The 24,403-nt window shown below is 34.0% G+C and overlaps 1 protein-coding gene across 3 annotated transcripts; it reads left to right on the forward strand.

Moving 5' to 3' along the window:
* Positions 1-4,205: 4,205 nt before the first annotated feature.
* Positions 4,206-24,082, forward strand: LOC105564660 (peroxidase-like). Of its 3 annotated transcripts, none has more exons than XM_012017202.1 (14): positions 4,206-4,449; positions 10,639-10,769; positions 14,140-14,302; positions 15,724-15,917; positions 17,434-17,610; positions 19,406-19,608; positions 20,121-20,316; positions 20,752-20,949; positions 21,391-21,538; positions 21,906-22,062; positions 22,538-22,708; positions 22,773-22,971; positions 23,185-23,290; positions 23,388-24,082. In XM_012017202.1, the coding sequence occupies exons 2-14, from the start codon at positions 10,643-10,645 to the stop codon at positions 23,503-23,505; spliced, it is 2,157 nt and encodes a 718-aa protein (XP_011872592.1). In that variant the 5' UTR covers positions 4,206-4,449; positions 10,639-10,642; the 3' UTR covers positions 23,506-24,082. The 3 variants fall into 3 exon arrangements, with proteins under 3 accessions (XP_011872592.1, XP_011872591.1, XP_011872590.1); XM_012017201.1 differs by lacking the exon at positions 4,206-4,449 and adding an exon at positions 10,318-10,553; XM_012017200.1 differs by lacking the exon at positions 4,206-4,449 and adding an exon at positions 10,318-10,442.
* Positions 24,083-24,403: the final 321 nt, after the last annotated feature.

The following is a 24,403-nucleotide window of genomic DNA, read 5'->3' on the forward strand; positions in this document are numbered from 1 at the left end:
GTAACGCCAATGTTACGTGTCAATAATTGCATGATATTGCATTTACATTGACAGTACATTGGCTATCATTATCGAGTTATGTTCCTTTATCCCTGCCTACCCAAATCTCTACCAACCTACCCGTATTCCGCTGTATAGTCCTATCCATTTTCCTACCTACCCGTGTTTCAACTTTTTATTAATAAACAATACAAGTCTTTCGTTAAAACCGCGACGCGATTTATAAGAAGTCCGATTTGGTTATACGCGCGCAATTTAATAAGGATTTAACAGGGATCTTTTTAATCTTGCACGTTTGCGAGAATATGTAAAGAAGATAAGAATATAACCCACCCGAATTTTGGCAAATGAGATAAAGTCAACTTATTTCGTACAACACCTTACTTACATACTCCATCAAAGGCCAATATGTCAATATTGCCTCGTCGTATTCCTTCGTCGGGCCAGATTGGACTTACCATTCGTTGTTCCCGGCCATATAATCTGGTCATTTTGACCAGAGATCAGAAAGGAAGAAAACTCCTTCCATAGTCGGTTATTGTCACCGACAAATATTTCGTACGGTTTGAATATACGAATGTCAATCGTATCGCAAAATGCACGACCGCGAGAAGTTAAATAAAGAAGAAAATTAATTAAAAATTTTTCCGTATAAAACTAATCAAATATATTTTTACTTCCGTTATTTATTCGAGAATAGATATAGAATATATATATTATACGACTGTCTCTACGTGACTCAATCTTTAAATTCAAAATGCAAGTATATAAGTACATAGAAAGAAACAATTTACTCCGCGATAAATTTAAATTTATAATATCGATGAAATCAAACTATTAATAATTTTCGAAATTTTTTTAAAGAACTGATCGCGAAAACCGACCGCGAAAATACGAAGATGCGTGTAACTACACCCTCAGAAAGGATTTCTGTTACTGAGACAAAAAATATTCTTAACGTATTTATATTTCTCACCTCATTCAGTATAAAAATAAGAAAATGTCAAAATAAAATCAATATTTCTTATTCTCCTCTATCAAATTTAAAAAGAGTGACTTGCTATATTGAGACAAAAGTAACTTATACATATAAATGTAAGTTTATATATTCTTACGTTTAGAATAAATTTTCCCTTCATCTTACAACGCACGAAGTTGGCACCACGATATTCAACAAAAGACGATACATACTATCATTTTATTCTACATTTTAGAATTTTTTATTTAAGATTAAAATATTCCTTTCTTTGTAATAAACATGATTGGCGTTATATCGATCCTATTTTATGATACATTCAAGTGTAATAGCATTGGATCAAGAAATTTTTTCTGTGGGTGTGTGCATGTATTCATGCGAGAAGCATCTTGACAGTGTATCGCGAAATACATATACAGAAAATGATATACAGAAAACATATACAGAAATGACGTGAAACCTAGAGAAAAGAAACTTTCCGTACGAGAGATAGACGGATAAATGAATATTCTAATTAATCAATAATCTTAAATAATGTGTGAAAATAATATAAAGTTTCAGTGTTCTCAACAAAATATTAGTATCTCACGTCATATCGTTTCACTTTATATATAAATTTGTTAATGAAAAATGGATAGACTACAGAGGATTAGCTCGACGAATACATAATAATATTCGTCATATTTTGCGTGAAAATATGTAATGTGCTGTAACGGGGCACCCAACCCTCCACGGTAAAAATCGCGATCGATAGATAGATGATATGTATACAAATAAATATGAAATTTTGTTGTACTCTATCCATTTTGGCAACGGATCTACGAGATATACTAATCGATCTACGATCTACATCTACTATCTACGATCTACGAGAAGTAGATTCGTTGCCTTAATAAAAAAGTGTCTGACTCACCACCACACGAAGCGCAGCAGCGGAGTTTAACTACGACGAGTCTGTAACATAGAATTAAAAATTTCACATTAGAACAGAGTATTCAAGGAACCCAATCTTCAAGAAAATAATTTTTAAATTATTGAAAATAATGAAAGGAAGATTAGTTTATACGAAATAAAAAATACTTACCCTAAAGTTGCTCCGCCGGCGCCTGATGCCTCTCCCGGGCCTCCTCCTCCTCTCAGATTGTCCACTGGCACACTCGCGAAAACACACAGATCGTTCGCGCGATTTTACACTCCCGTTTGAAAAGTCTTTGGTTCGATTATTTAAACGGCACTCCCGAACGCGACGAAAATGGAAACTTTATGTTATACGCGCACTTTTGTACGTATAATTGTTCGAGAGATTATTTCCTGGCAAGCGATTGATACGAAGAGCGACGCGAAAACACGCGGAACATCCGTCTCGTTCGGCTGAGCCGCGCCGAATGATAAACTGTTTTTGCCCGAGGTGTTAACGTGCTACGTCATTTCTTGGAACCCGTGCTCGGTTTTCGACTGTGTTGTTTACAATGCTACGTCATCTCTTTGAATCGACGCTCAGTCTACGGCGCTCGGCGTCACACGATCACGCCGTACGCAAGGTCATTCACGTGGCGACTATTGAATGAATCGGTTACGCCCGCGCCGTTCCGCATAGCGCGTGTTTTTCTTGATACGCGCTTGCGAAAATTCGAGAAGAAACCGCGATCGCTCTCTGCGAATAATTAGCGATCGATATAATCGCGCGATCGCTGAATCCCCGCGTTTTGCCATCGATGCTCGGTTAACTGGCAAGCCAGATACTCGTATCTCGCGCAATTTACACATGAGATCTATACATCTTGAAATTACTTCTTGCGATAATTACGGATGACAATTGCTTCTTTAAACGATACTCGTATTCATGCTATACGCCGACTAGAAGCTGTAGAATATACTTGCAAGGGGTCAAAATCCATGGTCGAAACGTTGTGTTACAATAAAGGAAGTTTCCTGTAGCCAGTTGTGTTGGATATTCAATTTTATTGTTAAAAAAGAAATAGCACGATAGAAAAATGAAAAAAATTAATATGAGTTTACAATAATAGTATAAAACAGTAAATGCTGATTTATGGAGGCGGTGTTCTTTAATAATTTATACCGCAACTTATAAAGAAAAATATTTCTAATTTATTACATGTGCCTATTCTGTAATACGTAAAATCCGATTTCACTAAAATATAGATATCCAATATTTAATATAAAATCTAATATTATATCACATCTCAGATGAAATAATTTTTAAAATCTGAAAGACATCTCTCAAATATTCAAGCGATATCTGAATAGTTTTTGTATCAGATATTATAATATTTAGATATTTCCTAGATATCTTTGTGACTTTTTTGTTGCGTGGATAAATTAATAGGCGTTATCTGTTGGTTCCATCATGAATTTATTGCCCTTGGAGTAAAATTTGTTAAGTGGAAAATTGATTTTGATCGTGTAATCGTTGCGAATAAAGATTTGCGATTAAATTTGGACGTTGAAAACCTACTATCTCACATTAGAATCTTATCTCATAATCGAGGACTTTCCTCTATACATATACGTATATGTATGTATTTTTATAGTCATATCCTTGAAAATTATTTCTCGGGTTCTTATATGTTGATATAACCAAATTTTCCAACTGAATTTTTTGTTGTATTAACTGAAAGATTTGTTTGCCCATATCCAAACGAGAAATTCAGTTGAGTCAACTAAATTTTATTTCATTCAAGAAAATGGGTCTCTCAGTGTGGGTTGTTAATTATTTTTACGCAGGTATTTGTATTACATTGTGTTATGGCTATATCAAAGAGCATCCATAATGCGATGTGCTATTTTTACACTGCCAGAATGCGTTTTGGTCGATTATAAAAAGAACATCTACACACTGAAAAAAATTTCTGGTTGAATATGGACGAATTAGATAATTCCTTTAAGATTTACCAGAATTCCTTTAGGATTTACCAGAATTTCTGTAGGATTACAGGAATTCTGGTAAATCCTAAAAGAATTATCTGATTCGTCCATATTCAACCAGAAATTTTTTTCAGTGCACGAATTTCGTTTTGTGGTTTTCTTAAATGGGCCAAAATACATTGTGAGCATTTTTTAAGTGCCATAACACCAATCTCGCGTTGTAGCTGAATTTGAAAAGTCAAACCGCGATGTGGTCGGTTTTTCTCAGTGAACGTTTTCGATCTTTGAGCCTGACAGGTAGCAGCAACCGAGCTTTCGGCAGCGTGGGGTTGTCGACAAAGTAGTGTCCGTCTACTTTCTCCCGTCATATATATAGTTCGACTCGAATCTGTTACTCATTCAGTTGTTCCCGTCAACACGTGTTGGAACATTACCTAGTTATAGTCACTGTCAAGATTTGCTCATTATTTCAAGTAGTTTCCAGTGCATATACAACGTCTCTCCTGCCTCCTGAGGTAAAATCGAGCTAACTATACGAGATTCGGTCTCTCTTACATTCTTCGAGGGCTGAAACCAATAAAATTTTGGTGAGTTATATTTTGGGTGGCAGTTTTACATTTTTACATTTGTAATCAATAAACGCAAGATTCCTGTTTCCAGCATAGAAAAATTAAACGAAATTGTATCAATTTTAATCTATTATAGTTTTAAGTGATCGTATTTGACCTGCATCCAGATTGAGCTTATTTATGTTGCAATATTTTTTAACATCCTATTTTCATTTCCGTTCTTATTTTCAAATGTAAATTTTTATAGAGAAATTCTTAAAAAAAAACTTAGAATAAAATATTTAGGCACCACCCTGTCACGGCTCTGAGTCCTTTATTTCTTGAAATTTGTGTTTAACACATATGAGCCATACTAATTTATTACTTAAAAATAAAGTTATTAAACTGAAATTTTTTATTCTGTTAAAAGAAGTTTTTCTGTATCAATTTTTTTTTTGTAGAATCGAATAGAAGTAACATCAATCGTATTTCTTTAATAAAGGTAGAGGCCAAATTCCTAAAAAATACACATGTCACGAATCATGGTCAAAGTAATTAAAAGCATAGTGTAGTAATTCCTGTTACCTTTAGCACAAATGAATTGTACGCTGCCGGGCTACCTAAATCTTTCGTTAAACATTGTAAGTATCCATATATGACATGCATGCGAGGTGATTCCTCGATTCCTCATTAGTCGATTTGGTTATTCATTCTTGGTCAATAATTACGAGAGTATGTTGTTAACACATTTTGGCTGTTTTCTCTATACATAGAGGAAAGTCTCCTATTATGAGATAGGCTTCTAATATGAAATAGCAGGTTTGCAACGTTCAAGTTCTATCGCAAATGTTTTCTCAACGATTACACGATCTAACAATGAATTTTCCACTAAACAGATTTTATTCCAAGGGCAAATAAATTCGTGGTGAAACCAACAGATGATGCCTATTAATTTAGCAGAAACTTCGCTATCTCATATTAGGAGCGCATCTTTATCTTATAATAAGAGACTTTCTTGTACAGAAATATATAAGTACTTTAATTATATAAATTAGAGCGCTGCGATTTATCGGGAAATGAATAAAATCTTTCAAGTTAATGCGAATTAAAAAATCCAAAATTACTCGTAGGCATAGTATTATTACATTTGTCGTACGACAAATTTCAAGCATGTTGATTGGTTCCAGGATAGTAAAGTTCTCGAGTAGAGTAGTGATATCTAGAAATTTTCCTGCAGCCAATCAACACACTTAAAAAATTTGTCGCGCAACAAATGTAATAACAGCCTTAGTTCTTCATATTAGAAAAGACATTTTAAATTAATTTAAAGCATATAATAGTTGCCTAATTGTTTTTATATAGTATAAAATTTATTTTACATTGATTATGTATTATGTGTATTGCGATAATATATCTTGTAACAAAAATGTGCAGCTCAATATTGCACAAATAATAAATAATATATTTGCTTTACGTAAACCTGACCCATTTAAAAAATTAATTAATATTAAGTTAAAGTAAATTAATTAAAACTAATTAATATTAACTAATATTCACGTCTTAGTACTGAAGTATTAAAATTTATGTGATTTCACGATAATTACGCGAAGTTTCATAGTAAATTTTCACCTAATAAATCATGAAGATTCGCAAGCGACTCATTAACATTTAACTGCAACTGTAGTTACTACGCACTTCCAGTAAGTTACCTCACAGTTTCTTGCTCGTTAGGTGTACATTCGCAAGTTCTCTCATGCGTGCGAGCATGATCGAATCACTTACTCATGGAAATTCATATTTATTAGGTGGTTACTGCAAGCTTAAAACTTATTAAATATTAAGTGACACTAGTTACGCTTCTAACATTCGCTGGCTTAAGATTCCTGTGTCCTCATTGCAGGTATATACTATCGTAACATCAGAAGTGAAAAATCATATTAATTTCCTCTCATGCAGTATATGTATATTAAAATAAATTAATTTCTACGCCACTTTCCTTACGTCATAATTCAATGCAACTGCAAGAAAATAGGAGTTTCGCGATACGTAATTGAAGGTTTCGAAAAAGATCTTATGAATTAATATCATAGTTGCATAGAGACTTGGAAACAAAACTATTCGCCTTCAGCAATAAGTACCTTATTCATAACATATCAGCTAGAAGTAATTATCAAATAATTAATTAATTTTGCATGAAATTTGCATATCTCTGATGGTTTATCTAAAATCTTTTTCGTATCATGTATTATTAATTCCGCACGATACAATGGATTTACACAAATCTTACTCATGAAGATCAAAAAGTTGCATTGTAGACAAGAATGACGTCCACGAATAAGCGTTAATCAAGAAAAAAATCTAGTTGGAATGGACCATTGTTAGCCGCAACTATATACATACAACGTCAGTCTTTGATGGGGTACGAATTGCCACGGATTGTGCAAGCCGATAAATGGGAAAAGCCAGGTGGCAACGCGCAGATCCTTTGCATGCGCCTTGACGCGCGAAGGCTATCGTCGCAATTGGAAGGTCTTGGAGGCGCAATCGCGCGCGATCACGCCCTAATCTAGTGATTAATTATTTTTTACTGCGGACGAGCACGAGCGCGCTCTTCTCACTTTGTTAAAAGCTCAACAGAAGCATTATCGCTGCTCATTGCACACACGTTAATCATAAAAAATTACGTGACCATTAAATTAAAAACATTATTTTATTTGCCGCGTTCGAAGCTAGAATTCATGTTTTGAAATACAATAGTCAAAATCGTACTTTTTACTCGGAGTTTTATCAGTTTTATCGTCGTTTACACAGTTATTTATTCATTTGTAAGTCATTTTTAGAAAAGGCATTCAATTCTTGGTTCACAGTCGAAAAAATTGTGATAAATGTAACAGATATTACGTGTCCCAGGTGTATAAGTATATGTATAATACGTATATAATGTCCTGGTAAAATAAAATAAAACTGCTTATCATATTTATATAATTAGATAGATTGCACATATCACATTTCATTAACACATGTGAAATAAGATATCAAGGTATGAAATGTAGTTTCTTGTAGTCTCTCTAAAAAGAAGATATTTTATGCATAAAATATGCATAAAACGATATCAAACGATATCGAATAACGCCGACCCGAGAATAATTGTGCGTGACGATAAATATAAAGGCGCCACCTGAAACAATTACTATCTTATTAAATCTGGATCTTCATTACAGACATCTGATAGTATCGAATATTAAAAGCAAAACACTGTAGCTTCTGAAACATCTTCTTTAAATGTTTCACTAATAAATAATTGATTCGAAGGTCATCTGTTATCTATTAAAATTATCCTGTAATTTGGGCTTGAACAATTTAACATTCTACATTGCATAAGTTATATAAATAATTACCTTCAATAATTTAACCTGTAGTTATACTCGCGCTTAGTTTCTCCTTGTAAGACATACATATTTAATCCTTATTTTATTATACACCCTGCACTACATAAAAGAAAATATATTTACAAGAAATTAACATGATAAATGAATTAAGTGGCATTAAGTTCAGAGAGATGGAGATTTCCTTCAAATAATATTACATATATAATAATACAAGTTTAAAACGTGAGTGTGGTCTTGAATATTCCGCGCATGTTAATTAAAGGTAAAACAGATTCGAAATTCTCTCTCAATATACGAAAAATAATTCTAGATATTCATAATAGATAACTCCAAAGGTTTGCCTTGCTTATAAAAAAATTCAAAGATGTAACACGAGATAATTTAAGGAAGACTTCAATGCTGAAAAGAATTAAGACGCGGAAGCCAATTGTAATTGTTATCTTGGTATTATTTCTTACTTCTAAATTGACTACGTATAACAAATAACGGCAGCAAGAGCGTTGTGTCCTTCAGATTAACCGTGTTGTAAGAAATTGATTGTTTTTATATGGCAGGATTCTTATGAGTAAGACAATACGCGATTGCTGACTCGAATCGCTATTATTACTTTTACGACACTAACTTCTGGTACCGTACGCGTAATCGAGCGTTGCTTCGAACTTTTAACGAACGATTTAGTGCTGTCTCATAATGTGTCGCAATGCAGCACAAATGTATCTCGGTAACAAGAATGACTCAAACCGATTCGTACACCGCACACCTGATCAGTTTTATTTCAATGTACGTTAACTTCCTAACATAAAACTGCACCAAGCAAGAGTTTTTATATGTTTCTGCAAAACCACGTTTTATACGTTATTTATACATGTCGAAGCCTATATTTCCGCGCACGTAAAGGCACATTTTACGCGTATTATAACGAACCGGCGCGATAAAAATATTCGCCGTAATCTAATTGTAATTAGAAACGTAAAACGGGAGGAACCGAGTCTCTGCATAATATATTCGTGAGCATTTAAAATTCCAGACGGCAGACGGCAATCAATTTATTAAAAGAATGCCAATAGTTTATCCTGTTAAATCAAATTTATTACAAATACATGAAATAATAAAAAATCGTGTAATTTACTTCCTAGAATTGCATTATCTCCGATAACGATTAATTTTCTACGTAACGATTAGATTCTATCGGATTATATTATAGACACATCCCGGGAAAAATGGAAATATCTCATTATACATATATGTCTCAATCATGTAAGATCTAATTATATCTAATTCTAAAATCATCAGACCTTCCGAGATGTGACACTTTTATTGAATATTCAATGTTATTAATCATTGAGATCTAATTACGTTTTCTTAGGACATTTAATTAATAAAATTCATATGGCTCAAATGTGATAAACACAAATTTGAAGGAAAATTGATATTAGTAAAGTTTACTCTGATTAGTCAAATTTCAATCTAATCTCAATATCAATCTCTAGTCTAATGCGGGCTTCAAGGGCGCGATTCCGTGCACGACTACCGACAACAATCGATATCGTTAACGACAATCGTTGCGAAAAAAGATTTGTCTTTGAATTTGGACATTGAAAACCTACTATTTCACATTAGAATCCTATCTCATAATAGAGGACTTTCCTCTATTAACATATACGGGTGTCATTTTACTATTAGTTTTAACTTGATAATATAAAAATCATAATAATATCTCTCTCTCTCTCTCTCTCTCTCTTCTCGCGGGGCAACATGCTGAAATCCCATACGATTTGTCGTTAATGTCGTTCCTTAGACCGAACGTCTTACGTCTCCGCGAGCAGCCTACATGCTACGATACAAGAGGAGTGGAAATAGACAAAATCGGTCGAAAAGAGTGCAGTCCGGCCGCAGGCCTGCTCTGTACATACATAATGAAGCAAATCTTCACCGATCTCTTTGTCGCTCGTATACGCCCAATCTTATTTCACAAACTCCATTAACAAGATATGCATTTCAATGCGTACATCAGGTGAAGAAGTCATGTAAGCATCCGGAAAGTGAATGCAACCGCAGATGTGGTTAGATTTCCATGCACTTAGCGGGAAATTGAGTTACTGTCGCAATGTCAGTAAGATGAAGATCAACGCTGGAAAACGTAAATACCACAAGCGAGAAAATTTCTTTCGCGAAACGTCGTCGCTTCCTTTTCCTGAATTTATTGCGGACATTAAAATTCCTTAATGGTTATCTTAGAAAAAGAAGTTAAAATTTATACTCGCCTCTTGCGTGGGAAAGATATACTGGAATACTCATCTCTAAAGAAAGAGTTGCGCATGTCTCAAAAAATATCGCCAAGGTGGAAATAATACCAAGGTAACGCAATGGTGTTCGTGCCATCTGCTTCATTGTATCGTAAATTCAACTTCCGTTTCGATGTATACGGAAATTAATATGCATTAGGGTTTCGATCTGATAGAAACGATATTCAACTGACATTGTATAAAAGCAGGTGCTTAACAAGCTTCGTAAAATAGTTTTACTTCGAGATCGTACTGTGTCATATAGAACCGTAATATCGGTTTCCGCGTAAAATGTTCGATACCTCTAAAATATTCGCGATTAAATCAAGAATTTAAAGTGCCCGATGACATTAATTTTGTATGTGGAATAAATTGACTCGCAACGATACCGTTTGGAAATATAATATCACGTACTTTTAGTTTTGTAGGCATTGTCCAAGAGAAGTCAAATTATAAATGCCAACAATAAGTGAATAATATAATAACTAGTGATACCATTTTAAATGTATTAAAAGTTATCTTACCTATAAATACATTTTATATTTACATTTCAGAAACATGCGAGGTCAAAATGATCTCTGGGTCGTAGCCTTCCTTATAACAGTGCTTTTGCAGGATAGTTTGCTAGCAATCGTGAACACCGAAGATGCCACGACGAAGAAACAGGCCACTTTATCGCATAGAGGTAACCATTGCTCTTTTCTCGAATAAAGAAGTCACATTTTTATGCTAATTTCATAAAAATTTAATAAGATTAAGTTCCAGTAATGCCAAAATATTTTTGCAATTTTTTAACATCATTACAAAGTGCATGTAGAATGGCCTAGATTTTTTTAAAAATTAATTATGAATTAATAATTGATCTTTGTTTTCTTGAATAAATGTTATATTTACTACAATTTTTAACATAGGTCCTTTAAGATATAAAATCAATTAGAAATTAAAGAGGCCGTTTAGGACCGGGCATAGGTTGGTAGTGGAATAAATTATAAGGGGAAGAGGGTTATCATATTAGATGCTAATGTAGCATTATTAAAATAATTTATAAACGTGAATTCACTGACGATAACACTTCCACTTACGGGGATTAACCTGTGTTAAAAAAGACTAGTATGTAACTGGCGGATAAGTTGGAAAGAATACGGTGTATGAATTCACTTAATAATTTAATTTAACTGGCTACTTACACCTATGCCCGGTCCTAAACGGCCTCTTTAATTTCTAATTGAATGTCATATTTGTTATGTCGCAATTAATTTCTTTGATTACAAAATTAATTTCTTAATCGAATCAAAAAAGATAATTGTAAACCTTACTTTTGTGCAGGGTAAGACACCCAATTCGAATCGTGAATAATTAATAAATTACGCGTTGTATGAAAAATTGTTACATATAAAAGTTACATAATTTCGAGAGGATCATTACATAATGTACGCACTTTTATATATATATAACTAAAGGCATTTCAGAGATTTAAAAGTCAACTTTGTTTTCTTAAATAAAATGTTATATTTTTTATGTCGCAATTCGAAAATATGTTAAATTCTGAGGAAAAGTTACCATTTATTGGTTCGGAAACTAGTGGATAATAAGATATTCAACATCTTTGTATTTAACAAACTAAATAATCCTAAATAATATTAGCTTATTATGCTTATCCATTAACAGTGTGCTAGTTGGGTGGCTCATTCTGCACTGTACATGCATTGAAATGTCAATTTATTTTGAAAACAGACTACGATTATTTTATAATCATTTCTTCTATTATCTTATTGATACTTTCAAATACAATACAGCTCTAATTCTATCAACTGGAAACCGTAGCAAGAAATCATGTAGAACGTTCTCTGACATGAAAGCACACAATTTACTTCTGACACACACCGTTCTCTCGGAGCGTTCTTTTTTTCCCGTTTATTCTCCAATTATTTTGTCCGCTCTGACACGAATTATGATCAGATTTAGAGAAGGAGATTGAGAGAAGGAAAGTACACGTGCAGACTAGTATCGTGAGATAATTATACACACTTTAATAGCAATTTCTCGTATCATTTACGACTGATTTTGGCACTCGCAATCTTTAAGTTAAAGTGCGTCTTATTAAAAAATTTAATAAGCTAACTTTAAATTCAATAATTTTCTTAGAATAAAATTCTAGACGTGATAAACGAAACCGTTCATATCAATGCTGGTTAGCCAGCTGCACTCGCAGCGGATCTTGACATGCTTTTCTCGCGCTTGACTCGTCGAAGGTATTTAGTACTTGGCCAGTAAAGTCCATTACGTAAGTTTACAGAGAACATTATAGTGATCTAGTTGGAATATCTCTTTGTTTTCTCTAACGGTAATAACAAGATCAATAATCGTGACGCCCGATATGGCGTGGAGAAACTGTTACCTTATACACGCGGCACGTTCCTTGTGCAACAGGTGGGAGTTAATGGCAAGAAACGGCTCGTGAGATAGAAAATGCACGCGTACTTATGCATGCCACTGAAAGGCACGTTACGTTTTCGAGAGAAGGTCTGGCGGCGGTGCAAAATCGGGTAAAAGAAAGGTTACTCGGGGCAATCAAGGATTCTCCATCAGCGCAGAGCTGCCTAGCCGCGAAATGCACTCACGTGCGTTGAATTACATCCGCAAACTCTGTGAATATAATCTGTGCAAAATAGCGTGAATGTGCCGCGATCGTTCCTGCGATACGAGTGTTTTACGTTAACATAAAAGTATATCAAATATTCGACAAAAATAAGAATTGGAAACTTGAAAATTAAAATGCCGTACGTTCGTTTTTTATTCGATAATATATACGACTTGCATTGCTTCCGTATACGGTTCAACGACTACTTAAGCAGAACAAAAAGTTAATTAAAAGTATTATTGTGAAAATATATGATTTTTGAAGCACTGATATTTTAACTTTTCATTCACAAGAAACAAAATAAAGGTTCAAGAACACAAAATACTAAATATTGCACTTTATCATACAAATCATTTTGTTATGATAATAACATCAACATTTTGTACTATTAACATCTATTACTATTCATTATTGTCATATTCAAACATACAATTATGAATATATTGCAAATAATCCAATAAGTTTAAAACATCGTGAAACGGCATTTCTAAATTTCAAAATCATGTTTTAATCAATTTTTTGCCATGATCAAAATATGATTTTTATGTAGTCATTACGATGTCATTCTGACGTCATTTGATTTCTTGTTTGGCCTGGGTATACGTGGTAAACGACATTCGAGAAATGTTGCACCAAGTGTGTACGAAGAAATTATCGAATCGTGACGGTATAGCCTGTCGCCAGGATAACATTTAACGGTGAACGAGACGTTGCGAAAGATTATCCCCTTACTCCGTGTTTCGCGATCGCACCTACATATAGCTCACGATTCGTTGTGTCGCCAATTTAGCCGAGGGGATCATTTCCGGGAGAGAGACCTTCTCGGCATCAAGAGGTCCTGTAAATTAAACAGTGATCCATTATGCACAAACCGATTACATCTGTCGTCAATGTAACATTTAACGTTCACGTCGTAGACGGTGAAAGGTTCTCCCGCGCTCGCGGATCTGTTTTAAATCACGAGTCCACCTGTTTTATTGATGAATCTACATTAATCGTCTCGGCAGCTGCGATCGCTGCCGTATTCGATGGCAAATACGATAAACGAAAGGAGATCTTGCTTCGCGTCGAGTGCGGTGTACCTGTACAAACTTTAAGATAAATGTCTTCTGTCGCGAATAAACCTTGATCGTCTTGCGTGGGAAAGTTCTAGAGGAGTTACTCCTGGCGAAACGATTGCTGGCACTGTAAAAATCTAAAGGCGATCGTTTATATAAGACTACTGGCAGTAAGCCGAGACCCTTTAGTATCGTCGAGAAATTGAAGACTTAAATAAAACGATTGCGATTAATATTAATAGGCATATTTTCTGTTTTGCATATACACTATTTTCTTTTACACATAATAAAGTTTACATCAGTATATATATATATATATATGCAATATATATGATCTGCTAATTTATGTTTAAAAGAGCAAGAAAAGAAGCTCCTGGATTTAGAAGGGTCGGAAACTTCGTATTACAAAATGTTCACGGTTCATAATCATTTCTCTGGTTCCTATCGTCCGACTGTCTATCATTCTCCACATCCGACGTTCTCGTACTTTCCATCTTCGTCGGGCTTCCCAAATTCCAAGTAAGTCGATAAATAATGTAAATGAAAGAACAAGAAATGTACAAAGAATTAGTTTCAAGTGCAAGATGATAGCATACTAATCCTCTATAACGCCATGTAATTTTAAAGACATATTCATACAATTGTGTCAAGATTTATTTTATTTTTTCGCCGTAACTTGGTGTAGTACTTTATTGTAACCAAGAAGTTTGTGTGTACCGCGAATTGCTGAGTCTGTCTTTTATGAGTTTTATACCTGAATAAAAACGTTTACAAAGTGTAAATTATTTGTTAGTTTCATCCGAAGATTAACGTTTGCTACACAGAGAGAAATTCCTCTTAAAATTTATCCTGAAAATCATGTAAACGTGGGGCAGCATTTTGAAGAACTTTATGAGAATTTTTGAAACTTTACCATACACTTTACTAGTAAAATGTATACTAAGTGTAATTACTATAATAGTAAAAGGTATGGTAAGACTTCAAAAAAACTCTCATAAAATTCTTCAAAATGCCATGTCCCACGATAATTTTCATTGTAGGAGAAAATTCTCTCCGTGTAGTTTCACGTTACATAATTTGCTAAAAAAATTGGATTATAGAGAGTTAAATAAATACAGGCTGTCTGACACAAGAGAACCCCTACGAAAAATGGTGGTAGATTGGGTCAGACTAAGAAGAAGAGTCATGTACCATGTTACAAAATTCGCAGTAGTTATCGAATAATTTATTGAAACGTCTGAGCGAATGAATCCTTGGAAAGCGGTAGGCCGGGCTCGAAAGACATGCGAGGGGCGGCTAGAGGACCCTGTAATCAGAGACTGGCCATAAGAGTTCGTCAAATTCGTTACGATCGTAGAAGAGTGAAATAGCCTATATTTCTCTCTCACTCGCAGAAATTTGACGAACCCTTATGGCCGGTCTCTGATTACAGGGTCTCCAGCGAGCGCGAGCAATGAACGACACGGGACATAAATACATTGCTCGCTGTTTTATTCCAGCGCGGAGTTAGGGCCTGAGCAGAATGGCTGTCTTGTACTCTTAAGACATAAAACATTGGAGCGACGCGCGACGTAAGGGCCTGAGCAGAATGGCTGTCTTATACACTTAAGACAGCCATTCTGCTCAGGCCCTTACGTCGCGCGTCGCTCCACCTCTCGCTCACCGTTGCTAGGAGATCTGGTATAGAAAGCTATCTGACATGCCTCTCGAGCCCGTCCTACCGCTCTCTACGCGCTCATTCGCTCAGACGTTTCAATAAATTATTCGTTAACTAATGCGAATTTTGTAAAATGCTACACGACTTTTCTTCTCTCTCTGACTCAATCTACCACCATTTTTCGTAGGAGTCCTCTTGTGTCAGATATCCTGTACATATTTTGCACTGTTGAGGATGTGATAAAAAATATTTGTCTTACTTGTTCTGTGTTTGTTCGTTTCAGCTTGCCTTTCGCTTCCGGTCAAAATACGAGCAACGATGTTCACCAACAAATTCAGTGCGGTGACACTTTTCCCCAGAGCTGTCAGCATTCGCGATATCGAAGTTACGATGGTTCCTGTAATAATCTACGAAATCCTACCTGGGGCCTGGCCAATACGAGATACGGGAGACTCGTACGTCCGCGTTACAGCGATGGTAAATAAAATCCGATGGTAAAAAAAATAACCGTATTTTATTTGGTAACAAAATTACTGTCATTTCGAATAACGTTTCTTTTATCTTGAAAATTCGAATACAAATTTTTAATAACACTGGTTGAAAAGATACACAATAATATAGGATTCATAAATATTAAACGTCTTTCTTTAATTCATGTGGAATTCTAAAGTAAAATAATAAAGAACTGGAAGTTTTGCAACAAAAAGACTGGTAACATATTAATTATTTTGTTAAAAGTAATAGCTACGTAAAAAAAAACTATTTTCATTTAACAAACTGGAAGTTTTAGGTGATAGTAAAGAAAGGCTTCGATCAGTGATATTAGATAATATTGACTCGTTGCATCAACGGTATTCCTTTCTAAATTTTGTCACGGTCGACTTGGCACAAGCGATAAATAAGTGGCCCCTGACTGCGTAAAACGATTTTCGAGACTTAACTTATTTGCTTACTCATTTAATATCTGTTACCACGCATCTAGCAAAGTACAAACACGATATTACAATATGATACACGTATCACCTAGTACAATTTTATTTAAGTAATAACTTTAGTTCTGATAATATTTTATAACATATATAAAGGAAAATTCCCTATTATGAGATAAAATCCTAATATCAGATAGCGGGATTTCTATTAAATTAATAGGCATCATCAATTGATTCCATCATGAATTTATTGCTTTTAGAGCGAAATCTGTTTAGCGGAAAATTCATTGTTAGAACGTGTAATCGTTGCGAAAAAAGATTTGTGATTAAATTTAGGTGTTGGAAACTTACTATCTCGTAATATAGGACTTTCCTCTATATATATATAATATTTTATATATATGTATACACATCTGAGAAAATCTTTCAAGATTTCTATGAATTTTACATGTACGTATATTTCTTATAATTTTCTCAAAATTTAGACCTAGTCGAAATGCCTTCCCGTGTTGTAAAAGAAAAAGTATCACGGAAAAATAGTTTTCTTTCTGATATCTTCAGATAATTTGGAAAGTTACAGTTAAGATATTTTTCAGACAAATTTTTTATTATAACGTCGCTATATGTTACACCTTTAAGATGATTACCGGCCTCGTGATTTTCTAAATTAAATTTATTCTAATTGCATAATAGATTTCACCGAAAGATTTCGCCGATAAATTTAAACGATGAATACAAATACGGGATAGATACGAGCGTGCGTTTCGATTTATAGATTTTGTGCGTATCGAACCGTGACGTGACGAAACTGAAACTAGTTCAAGCTTAATTTCCGATATGCTTTCGAATTATAATAGCGCCAACTTTTAACGTATTCGTAATATAATGAAAATAAAAACGTGTAAACTTTCTAGAACTTGATCGCGTCTATTATCAAATCGCTCAATACCTTTTTTCTTTTTATCTGTAAATCAAGAGATATCGATACTTTTTCGCGGAACAACTTCGCGGCAACATTTGATAATTTTCCGATCGTTGTCTCTCTTCAAATTCGTTTAACACAGGAATTCAAGCACCGCCGGGATCAATCTTCGGTGAGGATCTGCCATTAGCTCGGGTTCTCAGTTACACAATGTTCCCGAATAACGATGTCAACGACATGGTATGGACTCTGGTAGCGATGCAATACGGACAATTCATAACGCACGATATGGGCTTGATCGACGGCACGACTCAATCGAGTACGTTGTGCGATTCTTGTTACGCTTCAAAGTCAAACGTTGCTTCTACTCAGGAGTGATTAGTTAAATTGACATCAATTTGATGTCAATGCGTCGATGTCCAATACTGATTGTCACTTTGTCACCTTTGACCCCGTCATAATTGTTTTCATGTTAATTGAGTAATTACAAATATGTCTATAAGATTTCTATGGCTTCTGACCAATTCTACAGCAAATACATAAATATCCCACACAGCAAAATGATAACAGAAAGATCTCTCTTAATGTCCTCTTATTGAAGATTTGGACATCGAAAAATACCTTCGGAAAGACAATATAATGAAGAGAAAGAATTATCATGCGCCACTTGCAGAGAAAAAGACTTCTTTCAAAAATCATTGGAAAGATAACATTTTTGAGATATTCTGTAATACAGACATCTTTGAGAGTTCATGTTTAGGATGTCAATAACACATACATTTTAAGATGTTTAAAACGCAAAGCCTTTGGTAAGAAATATTTAACAAGCAGTTCGAAAGGAATTTTTGACAGTGTAAAGGATAGAAATGGTATGAAGGAAAATCATACGAGTATAGACAAGAGATCGCATAGTAAAAGAACTCACTTTAACGTCAGAGGAAAGTTGAAAACTTTCATGGGGGTGTATTAATTTATAATACCACGTGCGGTTTTTTTCTTACGAGAGAGTGCTATGCCGCGTGTCTCTCTAGCGGGAACTTTGACAGGCTTCCCATATTAACATTAAATAGACATAATAAATAAAATATCATAAAGAGCTTTTTCGAAAGATATCTTATAGAAATCATTTTTAAAATGACATTTTAATGTTGATTTGAAGAGATTTATTGGTTTAATTTCTTTCAAAATATATCTTTCAGATATCCTATATAAGAACTCTCTCAAACCAGATGCCTTTTAGACCTCTTATACGTTTATGTTTTATAACAGACCTTTTAATACATTTATCTGGTAGATACCTTTTTCCATTACTCAAAAAGTTATCTTTAAAAAGATATCTTAAGGCGATATTTCTGGCATAATTGATGTGTGGAATATGCGTATAGATCGTCCCTGATATAAATATGTTGCAGTAAGTACATGAAATCGTTGAAAAGTGAAATGAAAGCTAATAAAAAATTACTGAATGAATCTAAAAGAAATTATATTTTCCGCAGGAAACTCAATGTAATACTGTAAAATACAAGAAAAGTTAAAATGTTGAAAAATAATAAAAAGATTATAAATTATTAGATATAAAATTTACTAAACTTGATTAAAAACTGTTACTTTTGAAACTTGGGACATGGTTCTTTTGCTGAATTTTGATTGAAATATTGATAATAAAACGATAATAAAGCCAGGATAATTGAGAGGGATTTTTTAATGCATTTTTAGCAAAATTTCATTATATTTTTCAGTCAAATATATTTTCACTGGAGGTACTTTTCGACTTTGAATAATTTTATTCAGTAGAGTTTATATCTAAAAGACAACAGAAATATCACAGAAATATTCGCAATTGCTCAATTATTTATAAAATTATATATATTATATGAAAACGATTGTATAAAGATCTCAACTATTAATTGTATAATAGTATTTGACATTACCCTAGTAGCACAGTGCATTGGCCAAACATTGGTCCAATGTCGGATATATTAGAAATGCATTGGAATAAATGTAAATATTACACAACAATAATTATATAATATTAGATTTATATTGCAAGTGCATTGGCTAATATATAAGAAAGTAATACGAATATTTACCTTTCCACGTGTGTATAATCGCAGAATCACACAGCACACGATGCTGCACATTGGACGGCCAGGTAGCACCGGATTTGGCGACAATGCCCCGATGCTTCCCGATATTATTACCGGAGAACGATCCGGTGTACGGCGGCTCTTCCATACAGTGTATGAACTTCGTTCGTAGTACGACTGACCTTGATCGTGGCTGTTCGTCTCCGTATAAGTCGCGCACGGCGGAACAGGTTTCACATCTCGTTTATTTATTTTATACTTTTCATTCATATCATTCATTATTATATCATACGCAAGTGTGGCAATGAGAAAATTATTACGCAACTATCAATTAAGTTACATTAAATAGACAGTTGCGAACAGGTTTTGCATTGCTTTATTCTTGTTAATTTTACTCGTTTACTGATATTTTTAAACTGTCTTATTAATATAAGACAGTTTATTTTAAAATGTGAGTAAAATATATGTTATATATAAATATAATATAAATACAAGTTAAATTATTAACATTTTAAAATAATTAAAAACATATATTATGGACATTACATTCTAATCTCACTTATTTCTGATCTTCATGTATTCGTAGAGACTAATCGCTAAATCTTTAACACTCTACACCTTTAACACTCCAGCATTTTTAACACTCTTTAAGCTTAATTATAACTTGTATCTGAATAATTTCGGTAGATTCCAAGTCGAAAGATTACTTAATTCGTGGTTAATATGAGCGATAATTTTCTAGCTAAATACAGTCACCCACTATCTGGACCTCTCGCACGTTTATGGATCGAGTGACGAAGTTGCCGCTAGTTTGCGAGCCGGTTTTGGCGGCCGTCTGAATGTGGAATTGAAACGTAACAGAGAATTTCCACCGACGGCTTCTAATAAAACTGCCACATGCGACACAGTTTACGAATTCGAGCCGTGCTACGCTACCGGTAAGAATAAACACGCGTTTCGCCTCAACAGTCGATTTGCGTAAGCCGGATGGAAATATTTTACTGAATATTTCATGAAATCTTACAGAAATGTATTTGAAAATCTCTCTCACCCCGTTTCATTATTATTTAACTTTTTCGTTAAAAAGTAACACAGTTCTCAATTAAATTCAGCAAATTTCACATTATCTAATATTTCCTCATTTTTTAAAATTGCTTTCATTATTTTTGAATGATCTATTCTTTATAGTTCATTATATTATTGAGTTTTATAAAAAAGTTATGATATATTTATTTTGAGAGAAACATTGAAACAATTCTCTCCGTGTAGTTACTTTCAGCAAAATATTTTCATCAAGGAAAGCATATTATTTCTAAAGGGAAAATCATGTAAACAGAAAATTGAAAAATTATACTGAAAATTTATCCTTGCAGGTGATACGCGAGCCAATCAAAATCCACAGCTGACGATTTTACATGTCATGCTGGTCAGGGAACATAATCGTATTGCTGATTATCTGGCGCATTTGAATCCTCGCTGGACCGACGAAACGACATTCCAAGAAACGCGCCGCATTGTGATCGCTGAACATCAGAATATTGTGTATTACGAGTGGCTGCCAATCTTCTTAGGTTCGAACAAACTGATCCTCATGCGAGCTGTCATTTTTATATTTTAATATATGTAATAAGAAAAATGAAGGAAGATCAACAGACTCCAATAATAAAATTAAAAAAGAACATCGAATTAGGCATTAGTCAAACGACGTTTTAGCAATTATATTTTTATTTCTATTTTTTACGTATTAAACTATTTATGTTTCACACATAACGTCTTGTGTTGACTCCTATTGCCTAATTCATTGTTCTGTCTTATTTAAATATAAAAGTATTTTTTATACTTTAATTAAAAACAAATGTTTAATGATAACCGTGTAAGCTTTGCTCGTTTTGAAAGCAACGCAAATCTAATGTGGAAACACCAGATACAAATTTCAATCTATTTTCGACGCACAATTATGCACCTTTGTTATTTAGATCGCAACATCAGTTAATGATCGATGTATATTGCAGGCGCAACGCAAGTCTATGGTAACAAAATTCTTTACAACACTCAAGATTACGTGGACGATTACGACGAAACAGTCAACGGTAATGTGCTAAACGAACACTCGAATGCAGCCATTAGATATTTCCACTCAAACATTGCTGGCTTACTCAAGTAAGTATTCAGTTACTTTTATTAATGTGCGTTATCTCGATAGTATTTTCAATACACCGCTTGATTATATTAAACATGCAAATCGTGTTGATTATATGCAAATTATGGTAATATAATACCAGCTAGTTTTGTATAAATTTGCAAGCCAAGTTTGCAGATAAAAATATCGTTTTTTAAATTTTCATTTGTCCTGACGTTAAAACTCATCTCTTTTTGAGACAACTGTACGATCAAATTATCGGAGTGACAGTTACACGTTACTTAAATTGATATCTTAAATTAATTGAGCAAACGTGAACGATGAAACATTCATGATATAAATTTCGTTGTAAACTTCCCTATTAAAATAACAAATTTTGTCTGTCAGCTTAGTGTTGGAAAACCGATCTTCCTTCGCTGCTCTGAGATTGAGCGATCACTTTAACAGACCCGGCATCATAGAGATGGGCAACAATCTGGATGATTTGACGAGGGGTTGTGCACATCAGCCGCAAAAGGATACTGATTTATTCTTCGATAAAGAGGTACATATCGACTGATCTCTTTCGTAAGATCATATCTCGATTTTACGCAATTTTCGGTTTTTCTGCTTAAACATTCATTAAGGACCAAAATGAGTATTTAAACAGAAAACCCGGAAATTGTGTAAAAACCGAGACACGACCCTGCGAAAGAGATCAGTCGATATCTAGCTATAAGCTAGGAATGCGAGCGCTAACAAAAATTATTTAAATGTAAAATTCATAAGGCTCTGACGTGCAATCACAATTCGAAGAAAGGGTATAAGAGCCAAGACAGGATGTTAGTGTCTAAATAATTTTAATTTTTTAATTTATTGCAAAAAATTTACCTCAACCAGAGTTTGAAAAATAAATTAAATGTAAAATTCAAATTCAGAGTAAAAATAAAATAACTATCAACGACAGAGGGAAAAAGTTACGCTCTAATAAGGGCGTTTGGTAAAAGGCAATTTCTGTTAATAACAATAATCCCTCGCAGATCACGCAGTTTTTGTTCAGAAGAGGAAGGACCCTTGGGTCTGACCTGCGAGCGATAGACATTCAAAGGGATCGCGACCACGGGCTCGCTTCATACAACGATTATCGTGAATACTGTGGACTGCCACGAGCGAGAGTCTTCAATGATTTTACCGATTATATATCCCCTTCGGTGAGTGAAACGAATCTCTCGACGTAGATGCATCTTAAGCTGAAAGTGAATTAAAAAATTCTAGGATATACAAAAACTCTCCTCGTTATACGCTAGTCCGGATGATGTCGATTTAACTGTCGGTGGAGCCTTAGAGAGACATGTTACCGGAGCGCAGGCTGGACCGACGTTTCTATGCATCATGTTGAGACAATTCCAACAGACGCGAATCGGTGATCGTTACTGGTTTGAAACAGGAGACCCGAAAGTAGCATTCACCATAGGTACGTTAACGCGCTTAAATTGTAACAATAAATGCAACCAGTCTCGTTAATGTATTTAGTAAGACGTTGATTACTAAACAGATCAAATTTAATTAAACCAATTTAATTTATCAAAGATCAAATTAACAATGTAATTAATTAATTTAAATAATCGATTTGATTCATAATTTCAAGAGTATGTATGTAAACGTTTTACATGTGTTTCGTACGCAGAACAATTGAATGAAATACGGAAGTCAAGTATATCGCGACTGCTATGCGATAACGGGGACAACATTCAACACATGCAACAATTAGGATTTAATCAAATTTCCGAATCGTAAGTCCAGTCTTGGCTGAGTATCTAATCTCTAGAGGTCGAATCATGGTATGTGAAAGAGCAAAACGATCGCTTTACTAACCGACGTAAATTCCAGGAATCCGCTTGAAAGATGCGACAAGCTCCCACAAGTAGATCTTTCTCTCTGGAAGGATTATGCTCCAGAGAGCCATGGTCATACATATCGTGTTACACCGTTATATAAAAAGAGATGAGCAAGCAGAGAGTCTCTTCTCACGTCACAAAAATGCCGGAGAAAAAATTCATGCTTTTTGATGATTAGGAATCAGATTTGATTTAAATAGTATCTATAAGTGAGTCTCTCAAGAAAACAATTAACTGTTTGTAAATTTTATAATTTTGGTACCAGAGCACATAATCGGTAATAGCCTCCTCAATGTTTTTTATTATATGAAATTGATCAATTTAGCTACACGCTCAAATAGCACTTCAAATAATTTGGTAATTTAAAAAAGGACAATAAAGACGCTCACACACACATACACACACACACAAACCGTTATCAAGTAAGTAATAAAAACAGGAATCTCTGCGCGAGATTATCTTATATCGTAAGTGAAAGTTACAGTAATATGTGTATTTTGATATAATTTACGTCTTTGTAATGTATATAATATCGACACGTAAGTTTTGTTTTTATTGTTGTATGGAACTGTTGTAAAATTTCCTTTCTTGCTCTTCCAAATTGTAAACATATACTTAATTTTAAATATAGCGAGTATGCTAGTTCAGCTGTAAAAAAACAAACTAATAGATAATATTTATATTGAATGTGTCACGCATGTGCACTTGAAATAAATGATTTTATACGATTCGCTTTGCAATTCTCAACGACTCCTCCGCAAAGAGCGAAAACTAACATCCGTGAATCAATCAAAATTCTCTCTTTGTGTGCCTCTCTCGTCAAAATGCAGCGAAAACAAACGATTGCTGCTAACAATAAGTAATTCTGTTCCAATTAACGCATTCATTCAACCGTTATTGACTTGTTCAAACCAAAAGGTATCCGTGAACAAGGAACAAAATCAATTTATTTTTATCAAATATCGTAAAAGAGGTAAAAATGCTCTGTAACACATGGAATATAAAATA

The sequence above is a fragment of the Vollenhovia emeryi genome, unplaced genomic scaffold, assembly GCF_000949405.1.
Source record: "Vollenhovia emeryi isolate VEMERY1.0 unplaced genomic scaffold, V.emery_V1.0 DF939161.1, whole genome shotgun sequence".
NCBI classification, from domain to species: domain Eukaryota; kingdom Metazoa; phylum Arthropoda; class Insecta; order Hymenoptera; family Formicidae; genus Vollenhovia; species Vollenhovia emeryi.

Excerpts from the sequence above, each read along its gene's own strand:
- LOC105564660 (XM_012017200.1), top strand. Across the intron at positions 20,317-20,751 it reads CGAGCCGTGCTACGCTACCG|GTGATACGCGAGCCAATCAA; the intron begins GTAAGAATAAAC and ends TTATCCTTGCAG. Across the intron at positions 22,063-22,537 it reads ATTTATTCTTCGATAAAGAG|ATCACGCAGTTTTTGTTCAG; the intron begins GTACATATCGAC and ends AATCCCTCGCAG.